At 48.6% G+C, this 12,836-nt stretch overlaps 1 protein-coding gene across 3 annotated transcripts in view; it reads right to left on the bottom strand.

Moving 5' to 3' along the window:
• col4a2 (collagen, type IV, alpha 2) overlaps positions 1 to 12,836 on the bottom strand; it is a 47,026-nt gene that overhangs the window by 28,893 nt on the left and 5,297 nt on the right. For all 3 annotated transcript variants that reach the window (XM_047046419.1, XM_047046421.1, XM_047046420.1), the window contains exon 4: positions 2,631 to 2,711. In XM_047046419.1, the coding sequence (XP_046902375.1) occupies positions 2,631 to 2,711 (81 nt within the window). The remainder of the gene's footprint in view (positions 1 to 2,630; positions 2,712 to 12,836) is intronic.

Here is a 12,836-nt window from a genome sequence, read left to right as displayed (position 1 = left end):
CATAAAATAACGTACTTGATGGACTGATTTTCTTCATTCATATTGTCGTTTCAGAATAAATGACATGAAGTAAGAAATCACTGATAAAGAGGCCATATGGAGGACTTCTCTTTCTCCTGATAACCTCCTTACATTTCACTTAGTATCTCTGACTCTCTTGTGCTTCGCCTCTTTCTCTCCTCACGAGAGGAGGCGAGGTGAAGAGGTCAACTCTTGATAGCTCTTTGTATCAAGCCCAATCCCAGCCCCTTCCTGTCCCTGTGTACTGGGAGAGAAGAGGAGCGGAGAGGGAGAAGTTGGAACCGAGAGGAGAAAAGATTGGTCAAGCGGAGCGGATAGCAGAGGAGAAGAGAGGAGTGTGATATTTGTCTTTGGCCTCCAAAGTCTAAACACTTGCGCTGGTGCCAGGGATGTGGGTGGTGGCAGGGCGCAGAAGCTGTTGACTGCCAGACTCTCCAGCCCCCAATTTGAGCATCTACAGAACTCGACTCATGCACACACAATCAGCTCCATTCTTCCTCTATGGTAACAGCCTGTCTCTCACTCCATCTGTGTCGTCTTTGTTTCAAGATCTTTTTCTCGTCTTCTCGGTTTCTGTATCTCCATCTCTCTTCTGTCCCTTTTTCATCTCCGGATCTCACCAGATCTTTCTGGATCTAACCTACATTGAGTCCGAACAACACGCCGGTGGAAAGGGAAGATCATCGCGAGTCTCCAGAACCGAGCGGGAGACGGCCGTATTTCGACACGGATGTCAGCCTGATAGATCAGCTCCAGTGACAGATGGAGGTGACCCCCCCCCCCCCCCCCCCCCCCCCGTCTGCTCCAGCCTCGCCCAGGCTCATCCATAACGTGTCTGGATCGTATAAACATGGAACACCATGTGACCGCAAATCAACCAACGGTCACCCCTCTGGAGAGGTTGGTCTGAACGATTGCAAGCAAAACCACCAATTCGAATGTCATCCAATCAGCACAGCTGTGAGTGTGTGTGTGTCGGGGTCTGAGTCGGGCCAAGTCGGGGTCCTGAGAAAGCTCTGCGGATATATATAAGTCTAAGCAGCATATGCTGGTTATGGAATGGTATTCCTAGGAGGGGGAAATGGAGAGAGGGAGACAGAGACAAGAAGAGAGATGGAGGGAAGGAGGAAGAGATGAAGGCATCTAGATGAATCCCCTCTTGCATCTTATCTTCAAGAGCAAAAAACTGAGGGAAGAGATAGATGGGGAGATGGAGGTAGGGGGAGGTGAAAGGAGGATGTAGGGTTGTTGCAATAGATTACGCCAAAGACTCATAGGACAGAATTTACTGCTACAATATGTAAGCAATAAAACTGAGCAGTAAATAGGAGACATGGTCTTCTGCCATTCCAGGACAGACTGTAGACTCTCGGGACAAAAACATGAAACTAAGAAACACACAAGTAGTGTTTGTGTCCCAGCATTCTACTTCATTTTATTGTGTAAATAGGCAGTGCCTGTGATGGAGTGAGCATGAAGAGGATGAGGAAGACGGAGGAGGGGTGAATGAGAGGATGTTTCAATTTCCCTTTGTTTGTTGAAACAAACGTCAGGGGAAGAAACGTGCCCAAGTGCCAAGGTGCTAGAGAGAGAAAGACAGAGAGATACAGAGAGAGACAAGAGAGAGAGAGAGACATAGAGAGACAGAGAGAGATAAGAGAGACAGAGAGAGAGAGACAGAGACAGACAGACAGAGAAAGCCTCTCACAACCTTGGCACTGACATTATAATGCCTCAGAGAACAATCAGGAGAGAGAGGAAGCCCAGCTGAAGGTCTGACCTCTCTCTCCCATAGTCTAAGCATCCTCTGGAATGCGAGGGAATGGACTTCCTCTGCTCCCCTCGCTCCCCTTCCATTTCCCTCTCGACTCCTTCGTTTAGGGTTTCCTGTCAACGCAGCGAGTGCGTAGGTCAGAGGTGGAGAAGATTGTAAAACCTCCGAGCCGGAGAGGCCTTGTGTTTTGCTGTTACTCCCCCCCCCCCCCCCCCCCCCCCCCCCCCCCCTCGAACATCACTCAGGCTTCACTCTGCCCGCGTGCGGGTGGTGGCGGCTGGGCGTGGGGATTGCTCTCGTTCCCTACTCTCTGTACACCTCTATCTATCTGCTTTCTCTCTGGCTTATTTCGGTTTACGTGTCATGCACAGTTTCTTTTCCCTCTACTTCTCCATTATTCCTCCCTCTGTCCTTCCTTTTCCTTCCTTGTTCCCTCTCTCTTCTACTTCTCAACTGCTTCCCACCCCTGGAAAACACACAACCTGTCCTCTTTCATCCTCCCGGTGTTCATTTCTCCAATTTCACCACCAAGGGGGGCGAGGGGGAGAGGCCCAGGAGAGAGCTGGGTCTGAGGGTCACGGTGCCAAGGGTCACACAATAGGTAGCTGTCATGTCATCTACCGATATAATCAAGTCAACTAGCCCACAACCCGTCATGGCGCTGCTGATGTTGCATTGCATTGTTGTGGTGCTGTAGTCTCCTGGAGAACCAAATGGGAGAGAGTTGTTCTGGTACCTGAGGTTGAGGCTGCAGGGGGATAGGGACTGGGGTACGGAGGCTACAGAGGCAGAGGGTGAGGGGGCTGGGGGTGTGGGAAATAAAAAAGTGACTTACCCTGGCGCCCTTCTCCGGGAAGCATTTGCACCCTCCGCTGCAGTCCCTCCCTCCACAGGGGCCGCTGTGCTTCTCACCGCCCTGCAACACAGCAGCAACACCAGGTCGGACATCAAAACATGGGCTTCATGACTCATCGGCTCGTTGCTTGACAAGATGATTGGTTCTATGAATAGTGGTGTGTTTCTCTTTCTGTATGTGTGTGTGTGTGTGTGAGTACTGGATGTGTGAGTCTGTCTTTACGTGTGTGTATGGGGACTTTGTTTGTCTGGTAATCGGTTGTTCCGATGTGGTCGGTCTGACTCATGCTAGACTCCACATACTCCTCAGACATCCGGACGGACGAAACGCAGACATGAAACCCACTGGGAACCACTGGCATCGACTGTGGGCCTTCATACCAGAAACACTGCCTGTCAATGAGCTGTTCGAACACGGGCCCATTCATCTGGACGGCCACAGGCGGTCGACACATCCTCCCCAACAACACTCTGAGCTACTCACACACGCAATATCCATAAGTCGATATTCCCATTACCATACTATACAGTTGCTGGACATGCAAACCATGATCTTTGAGACCCAGCCTGAGGCTGTGTCCACCACTAGTGCACACTCTGCATCAGTAGTCTCTCTCTCTCTCTCTCTCTCTCTCTCTCTGTCTCTCTCTCGCTCTCTCTCTCTCTCTCTCTCTCTCTCTGTCTCCCTCTCTCTCTCTCTCTCTGTCGACATATGAATGAGCACAATCTCCACAAATCTACATTATCGTTCACACCTCATTAGTGAGTCAACGATCCTAAAGGTTTCCAACTCAGAGCCTGAGAGAGAATGGTAACGCTGAGAGAGCAGGAGCTCGTATGCACATTTCACCACACTCCCAAGTTCCCTCTTAGAGAACAGTGTACTGCCCAGAAAAGGCCTCTCAGTGAGTATGGACACACTGCGTGCTTATGTATGGGAAAATGAGTGTGTGTGTGTGTGTGCCATCTTCACGGCTGGAGTCTTATCTCCAGACGTCACTGGACTCTCCCTGCCCACGTGCTCCTCCTACACAGTCATACCACAAGCAGCTTACACATCAACAGTCTGACAGGGGTCCTCCCTCGCTGTGGGACCCCCCCCCCCTTCCCTCCCTGACGGACTCCCCCCCCCCCCCCTCTCCCTGCTCCCACTTCATAATGAAACTCCCAAAATGGGGTCTGACAAAGGCCACATTGAGACCCTCCCTCCAGTAAGGGCATATTGAGACCCCCCCGCCCTCCCCCCCCCGCGGGAGGACAAAGAGCCTCAGTCTCCCCAGACTGTCCTTTCTTGATCCCCTATCTCTCCGACACAAAGGCCCTCTTCCCCTCGCCTCTGCGGAATGCGTTAGGCTCCGTTTCCCCCTCAGCTCTATTTGATCGTCGCTATCCGTCCGCCAGGGCGAGGCTGCGTTCACCGCTTCTGTTCGAAGTCGAGACACAGAGATGACCAGATAGGTGTCATCGCCGGGGAGCGTAGCGAACAGCCATTGTTTTACAGAGCGAACTTGAGTCCGGCATCCTAGCGGTCTAAGGGTGTTTGACATCTCCTCTGGTAGTCTGGTTAGGGTGCTTGACATCTCCTCTGGTCTAGAGTGTATTCTGTCTACTCTGGTTAGAGGGCTTGCTTTTTCCCAGGTGGTCCAGGCCTATAGAGTTAGTCTAGGGTGCAGGACAGCCAGGGGTCAGTGGGAGCATCTCAATACTGGAAAGGAAAAATAGGGAGGGAAGCCTCACCACAGGATTTGAGACACACCCCTACAGGAGCGAGAGGGAATCACCGTTTCACACACCGGGATGTCACCTCTGGCCAGACACAAAGAACAAAAGAGAATTCCCCCTAAAGCGCAGACAAGTGCGTGATACGGTGGCTAAGTGGAATCTATTTAGACTTGATCTAACCGTCGGGCCCAAAATAGATAATGAGAATTCAGACAATGCCATTGTGTTACAGTATCCTGTTTTCCTGACAACAATTCTTCCAGTCTTTACCTCCTCCAAGCTTGAGAAACTAACGACTTTACCTCCATTCTGAGGACACTCAGGGAAACGTATGTGTGTGTGTTTGCTTGTGTGCCACTTCCAACAGGATAGCGAGGTCAAAAGCTAATCAAATGAGAATTAGACACCAGACTACATCTCCTCCTGTGTCCTTACGTTTGTCTCTGAAAAGATTTGTGTGTGTTTCTCTAACTATAGGTGGTCTCCAGTCAGGGGTAGATTGATGTCTGTCTTTAATGAAGAAAGCTGAGGCCTTGTAGCCTCTTGTACTCCCTTTCTGTGTGACTGCACTAAAGCCTCCCTCCCTGTCACACATACTCCCATACGCCCCATACGGTAAATCCTGCTGTGTAGGCAACATACAAACACACAGTCTGACAGAGAGAGACATATACACACACACCCTGCAGTATTTCACTTTTATTTCATCAGTGAATGTCTCTAAGGCGGTGTGGTTGAATAGACTTCTGGTGATTAACCACATACACATACACACAACAATTAATATAATGATATAACAGTAAGATAACAATCAAGAGAGTGTAGTATATCTTCCAGTTGGTTCATTTAAAGATTTGCTGTGTGTGTGTGTGCCAGTGTGATATGTACAGAGAGGCAATGAGCATAACTGAAAACCTGACGTTCAGATGTTAGTGGGAGAGTAACATTACACTCAGAGTATGGTCCTGTGTCCAGACATAACAAGCCCTGTCCAAATGATGATGCTTTGGTTGGTTACTGTGGTCGATGAGTCATGGTGGGGGTTCACCCAGAGATCTAAGAACTTATAAAACCGCAGACATATCTATAGCACACCACAAGCTCACAAACTGACATTCAACCGGGATCAGCCATGTCAATATCAAACCATAACCACATCCCACAACCATTAAACAGAAGTACAAACACTGTCACTAATCTCAATGGTCCATTCCCTGTATATCAGCCAGACTAAGCTATACACAACTTAAGATACTGATTACACACCACAGACTCAACAACACAACCCAGACCTAACTTTAACTACAGACCTTCTATGAGGAAAGAACAGTCGTGTAGGAAAAGCTGAATCTAGGAGTGTCCTCTCTTTTAAAACACACACACACATACATATACACAAAGCTGACATACTGTAGAGTACACTCATGTCAACCCACAGCTGTGCTCTGCTGTTTACTGCTTGGACATCCCATAATGTCCCTTGGTGAATCCCTTCCTGCCCCTGGATGTAAACCCCACAGATCATTATTCTGTCTGCTCCTAAAAAAGTAAGAAAGACGCGTCTGGCTGGAAGAGCCTACATGGAGATAGCCGTGTCCACTAGGGAGGGCAGGGGGGTGGAGGAGAGCTGCATATTTGAAAATTCACTCGGTGGATCTCCCGTGTCCAGCTGAGAGCCCAGCTCATCTTCAAATTCCGGGTAAAAGTGTGTGTGGATGGGTGAAAGACTTTGAAGAAGAACAGAGTCTTTAAAACAGCGGTTATTAAGTTTCCAAGCATCCCCAGGTCACAACCCCCGATGTCAACATGGAAGCGACCATAAACAGCCATCAGTCTGTAACCCCGCCTGAAGTGATGGATACGACAGATCGGTCCTCTAGGATGGCCTCTCAGTTTACACACATGAAACAGCCTCGGCTCCTTACCTCACCTCCCACCCACCTCCTGTGCTCTTGAGGATCAGAGAACATCTGTCACCCCTACCCTAACTCACCCCCGACCCTTAAAGGGGTGCTCACATGAGATGCGTCCGTTCGTGGGTGTCGAGCGCAGGCTTGTTCGTCTCCCGCATGAACGCGCTGTGGCTGACACGTTAATCGTTGCTGACACGTTAATCGTTGCTACACGTGACAGTTGTTTTTTGGGGGGGCTTTCAAAACGGTTATAGTACAACGGAGGGAGATTGCATCCACGTACAGAACTCACAGAACGTTCGAGCGTTTTCGAAATACTCTGTGATGTGTGTACAAAATGAAAACGCCCACTTCACACCTATTGGTTGACACATCAATTCCAGCAGTCAATTTACTGGGACTTTGAGCACGAGGTTTGCACGCAAATTCACCTCAAGGCTCCAGCGTAAACCTTCCCACTAGCAGTGAGGCTACATTCATCACAAAAAGAATGGACGGCCTCACATAAAAAAGAACCCCTTAACTTAACCCTGCGCCAGCTCTCCCCTCTCCTAACTCACCCTCACCCTGAGTGCCTCTCAGGGCATACGAAGCCTACAGACAGGTAGGGCCTCCGAGGGGAAGCAGACATATGAAGCATAGCGCAAGTTCAGTCAGGCAAGACCGATCCCTGCACTCGGGCGCATTCATAGTATGCACTACTCACTCCCCCCGCTAAGAACGCCCTACCTTCCCCCGTTCCCGGGTCGGGCGGTCACTGGGGTTCAGGTTGATTAGCGCTCCCGCCTACAATACATGGCGTCATATGATCCGTGCCTTTAAATACGATTCTCTCCCTGTGTAGTTCGTTCGTGCCATCAAGTGCGCGACCCTCCACCACCCCGTCGCCACCCGGTTCCTGTCTCCTTCTTCGACTCGATTGGTCGTCGGATGTGCCACCGCCACCAGTGTCTGGTCTCCGCGGGGGATTCTCTTCGGGCGTTGGGCAGGCGCCCGTTGATTTATATAATTCCCCGCGGGGTCCAAGCTCCAAACATTGTAGTACATTTATTATGCTGTAATAAATATCTTTCACTATCCAGGTCTCTCCTGATTGAAATGTCAAATACGGCTGCTCTGATCACTGCCGCTGAGGGTCATAGGACCTGTGGTATCCACACCGACCAGAAGCCAGTGAACCACATTTGGGCGAGTGGATAACACACGCGGTGGCCTGTGGTTTGACTGCTGGGCTCCCCCCCCCACCATCGCAAACCCTCAGTGGGGGTGCCAAGCCCTGACCTCTGACCCTGGTCCAAAGGAAAGCCCCTAGCTGGATCCCACTAATCATCGTCGTCCCGGAGGACCCTTCCTGCCTGGAGGTCTTCGTCGCAGCAGCGAAGCGTCGAGGCACACGTTTACTGTGTAAATACACTTCACGGCACTGCAGTGGAGCAAGGCTTAGTCCTTCTAGTCTACGACACAGCTGCTGCCTGGCTTGTCAATGGGTTATTTATCTCCAGAAGAACCGCGACGGATGACATGAGCCATAACTCAATTTCCTCTCTATTTATGGCGCGAGTGCGTGTATGAGAATGTGTTTGTCCTGCGTCTACATGTACAGTACGTAGGCATGGCGAAAGCCGAGGAATGGCAGTCTCCCACACGGGAGTGTGAAGGGATGGAGAGACCTGTCCACAGAGAGAGAACTCTTAATGAGATGGAATGTGAGCTCTGCGTACGCGTGCGTTCCAGGGAGCGACTCTGGCAGACACCTAACCAGAGCGTTTTAGGGCCGTGACAGGGGCATGATTCTGACCATGCTGGGGTTTTTTGTTTGTTGCCACAGCAGATGTGGTGTCTCACTTCATACCGGTGTCAGCATGCGTGAGCCTGAACTGTATCTACATCTGTGCGCGTGTATCGCTGAGGATTGTTAATCATGGAACTGCTATGTTAGACTCTCCTCTGACATGGGCTGATTACAAAAAATCACACCGGTTGTGTAGAATGTACGTGAAAAGCTGTCTTCAGTTTGTGTGAGATGTGTCCTCAGTCTGTGTGTGTGTGTGGGGTCTTTACTGTGTTTTTTCAAGAAAGGTGTCCTTAGTGTGTGTAAGCTGTTGCCAAGGCTAGATGACACTCAAATCTGTAGATAGAGGAACACAGTGACCTACTTGTCGATGTGCCTGCCTGCTAACTGGCTGGACTTGAGGCAGAAGATTACAGAGCAGGAAACACTAAGGCTTTGTTGTGGCTGTTATCAGTGTTGGGCTCTCTTTCTGCAAGAAGGAGTGCATCTTGAACCTCCTAGAAACCGCAACACGAACCGTATGGTACGAGTACTACTGGTTCTGTGTTTGTGTTGGACGTGAACGACTATAACTCATCGTTTTCTTCTGCATATGGGGCTAAGCATGTCAGTGTGAGGTCGAGTTGGTTTACAGTATGGATTTGATAGACAGTCTGTCAGTAGTGTAAGGTACTGTAAGGTAGTGTACTGTTTTGAGGTTGGGTTTTTATCTTTTTGGATTATCATGCTGTCCTTTCATCACCTGCCGAGTCCGTGCACACAAACACACACACACACACACGTATCAGAGGTCTTTGCGCAGCTCATCAGTCCTCCCGATCTTTCCCCTCACTGGTACTTGAACTCGAGACCTCTGACTCACAAGTGCGACTACTTACCAGTTATGCCAACAAAAAGGTAGCATTTTGCTGGCGCGGGTGGACTATATTTACCTGAGGAGTGAGTTTCACCAATTCCAATTGGCAACACACACACATAGTTAACGTCATCTCTCAGAGCAGAACAATTGGAGGAAGGGTGAGGGCGCTGTTGTTGTAAAGTACAATAGTACAGAGTAGATTGTCATAACAGCACATATGGCTCCAAATCATATTCTAACTCTTAACCCTCAATTTAACACAAAAACTGAACCTGAACCCTAAACCTAATCCTGGCTCCTAATCCCAAAACTATTTTAACACTTGATCTCAAAACCTTAATGTCATTCTTACTCTATTTCTAACCCAGACCCATCAAAAAAACCAAGAACACAGGCAAACATGTTCTTGAGGGGACTTCTGGTTTAACCCTAACCCACACACACATTTACTCTCTCTCTCACACACACACACACACACACACACACACACACACACACACACACAAACACACACACACACACACACACACAGCTAGGTTCAGCTGAAAACCAAATGATGTTGTTCCAACATAACTGCCAACCACAAGACAAGTCAAACCCTCAGTATCTGAGGGCAGTCTGTTTGTCTTGGCATGGGTGTTGTTTTGGGAAATAGGAACGTAGCTCCTCTTCAAAAGTCCTTCACTAAAGATATGAGAATACTCCCTCAAAGCCTCTCTATTGATGGAGACTAGGGTGGCGGCCATTTTGGATCTCCCAGTTGCCTTGTATCCAATCTGTCTGCCCCATCAATGTTTTTCTGAGAGATGATCACCAGCCACTTCCTGTGGTGACCCAGCAGTGTTGGACAGCCAAACCCTCACAACATCCCAGAGACACCAACACCCAGACCTGGATCAAAACATGCAGTGCATGGATGATCACCACACATAAGAATGCCAAATGGATGCAGATAGAGGACATAGAGCGTAGAGGAAAGGAAGAATGGATGGGATAGAGTGAAAACAGGGCAGTGGGACCCGAAAAAAGAGCTAAATCATGAGAACAGCTGTGTGAATGGACACAGGAAGTGGTTATTTCCCATATCCCTCTGGGACAACCCTGGAAACCAGCAAAAAAAAACGGAAAGAGAAAGAAAGTCTCTCCTCTGGCTGAGCTCCAGGGTAAACAGGGTTCTGGTTTCTGCCTCGGCCCGGCCCAGCTGATCCTGCCTCAGGTCACACACACACTGAACTCTAACTCCCAGGGGGCCACACTCCTAATCAGAACTTCCTGTCTCTGACAGAGGTAAATAGAGGTGGGATTAGGGCCAATGGTAAACCTTATAGAGCTAACCTGTCCCCGCCCCACCTCTAATCAGATATCCAATGAGCTCCAGATGGCGCAGATTCCTTCCAACGCAATACTAAACCTGAGAGTTCTGGGAACTGTGTGTGGGTGAGATTGTATATGTGTGTTCTACTAGACCCGCCCAACATGGATACCCCACCAAAGTAATCAGGGCCTATGATTTTGATTTTGGTCAAAAGGGACAGGCTAAAATGGATCAACATTAATAAGGAAGCAGCTTCAGACAAGATTCTAGTCTCTTACAGTAACTGACGTCATCTTTTAATGTCTCCTAGCACACAATGACTAATTCAACAAATGACAAACAATTGACATTGTGGGACACATCTACGTAGATAATGTACTGCCTTCAACGCAAACAGCAGGCACAGACTAAGTATGTGTATATGTGTGTGTGCGACTTCCAAATCTAAACACAGCTGAAACAATCCTTCCGTCTGAGCTCATTCGCCAGCATCACTGAGGAGAGACAGACGACCTGGGACTCACGTGCCGGAGGAGAGAGAGACAGACAGACAGAAGAAGAAAGAAAAAGATACATGGTAGAGAGAGTCAGAGAGAAAGAGAGAGATTGAGACTGGGACAAACATACCCTGTGCCAAGCTTATGCCCTCTCCAAAGATAAATCGATTGGAAGGCAAGGTCAGAAAGAAGAGGGGAAGACAAGAGGGAGAGATGTGTCTATAAAAGGAAGAGAGCAGGAATGGTGAGATAGAGAGAGAGACAGGAAGAAATGAAAGGAGGAGGGAATTCTAAATGAGGAAAGGTCTTGGCATTCACTCTGTTTAGCCTGACGAGTCCCCGCCCGCCTCCAGTGGGAGACAGAAAGAGAGAGAGAGACAGAGAGAGGGAGAGAGGGAGAGAGACAGAGAGAGAGAGAGAGAAGGAGAGAGAGAGAGAGAGAGAGAGAGAGAGAGAGAGAGAGAGAGAGAGAGAAAGAAAGAGTGAATTTCCAGGAAATGTGAACATACTAAATTCCATTCAAGCATGAATAAATATAAATTCAAAAAACCTCTCGCATTCCCTTGCTTTCAGTAGACAATGTTTTGTTGTGTAACCGTTCAATCATTTTACATTCAGTTTCTAGGTGCTTCCATGATACCATGTTCCATGTTCCATGTTACCAAAAGATGGGATGAGACAGTGGAAGCGTAAAACTAGAAACAACTTTAAATATCTCTCTCACCGTGAGACGAACATGAGCCTACACCGACAATGACGGATCATTTCTACGCTTCCTCTATTCCTCCGTAACATGCCAGATAACTGCTAACTTCATAGTAAGTCACAGTAGTCTACTAATGCTCCACGAGTGACTTGATGCAAAAAAACTTGAAGAGAAAACCAGACAACAAAAAAAGGTCAGCACACATGTAGAGAAGATTCAATAGACAGATGATAGAAAAGAAAGAAAGGTATGGGGCTTTGAACGCTTTTTTTTTTCTTTCTTTAATGAATGTTGTGGTAAAGGAACCTGCATCTGAACTCCATAGGGGCTGATAATATCATGTCTCTCGCGTGTGTGTGTGCAACCTTTGCAGTGCGTGTCTGTGTGTGTGCGTGCGCGTGTGTATGTGTGTGAGTGCATGTGTGTGTGGTCGGGTTTGTTACACAAGACTGAGGTTGAAAATGGGGCATTAAGCAGAGCAGTTATCCATGGAACCGAACATTCTTGACATTTTCACCATCTCTTTTAACTCTGACAGAGAGAGAGAGAGAGAGAGAGAGAGAGAGAGCACCCTTCATCCTCTCCCACCCCATACCCCTCGACTAATCTTCCTCATCCTTCCAGATGTAGACACAAATACTGGTGTTTATCCCAGCTGGTACTATACAGTGCAGTAAGTTTACAGTGTTTGTGTATGTAGCGCCCTCCCAGATGTGGGTGCTCTTCTGCTTCATGTCTGCTCAGATACTTCCTGTCACACACACCATTCACACTGGACCAGGCGCTTCTTCCTCCGTAGTCCACAGCTTTACGGTATTGCATCACCTATATGTACTATTAGCGCTAACATGATCGCTGACCTGAATACATTTCGGCTCCGAGCCACTTCTCTTGATCGAGCACTACGAACGATGGTTGTGAGTTAAGAGGTTACCATGTTTCTTCCCGGGGCCGGACTGACATTCCGGAAGGAAGAGGAAGTTAACCCCAGAGCTGTATCTGTCTGCTAGCCATGGGTGAATGGGAACGGGATACTAGAAGGTTTATTGAAAGCACTGGTTTATTTAAGCTTTCCACTGCATGCGTGACCCAATTCTGCAACGCTAGTAGTCCGTCTCATGAAATCACTGTAGGTTTGTAAACCAGAGGCCGAGTATGTTTACACACAGCGGACACAACACAACAAACAGGTCCAAAACACTCAACCGAACCAAGTGGGTCTCTCCAGTGGACACGGCTACAGGCACGAGGGGAAAGGTGGTGTGGGCCCAAATAAATCCCTCACACATTTGGCATCCTCTCCGCTCCTCTTCCTGTTTAGGAGAGCTCCGTTTCTTCACCCCCCCCAGATGCATGCAGTATGACATAAACAAGACACAGAC

Source organism: Hypomesus transpacificus, chromosome 23, assembly GCF_021917145.1.
Source record: "Hypomesus transpacificus isolate Combined female chromosome 23, fHypTra1, whole genome shotgun sequence".
Lineage (NCBI taxonomy): Eukaryota > Metazoa > Chordata > Actinopteri > Osmeriformes > Osmeridae > Hypomesus > Hypomesus transpacificus.
Note: the sequence above shows the minus strand (reverse complement) of the source record. Positions and strands in the feature narration are given on the sequence as shown.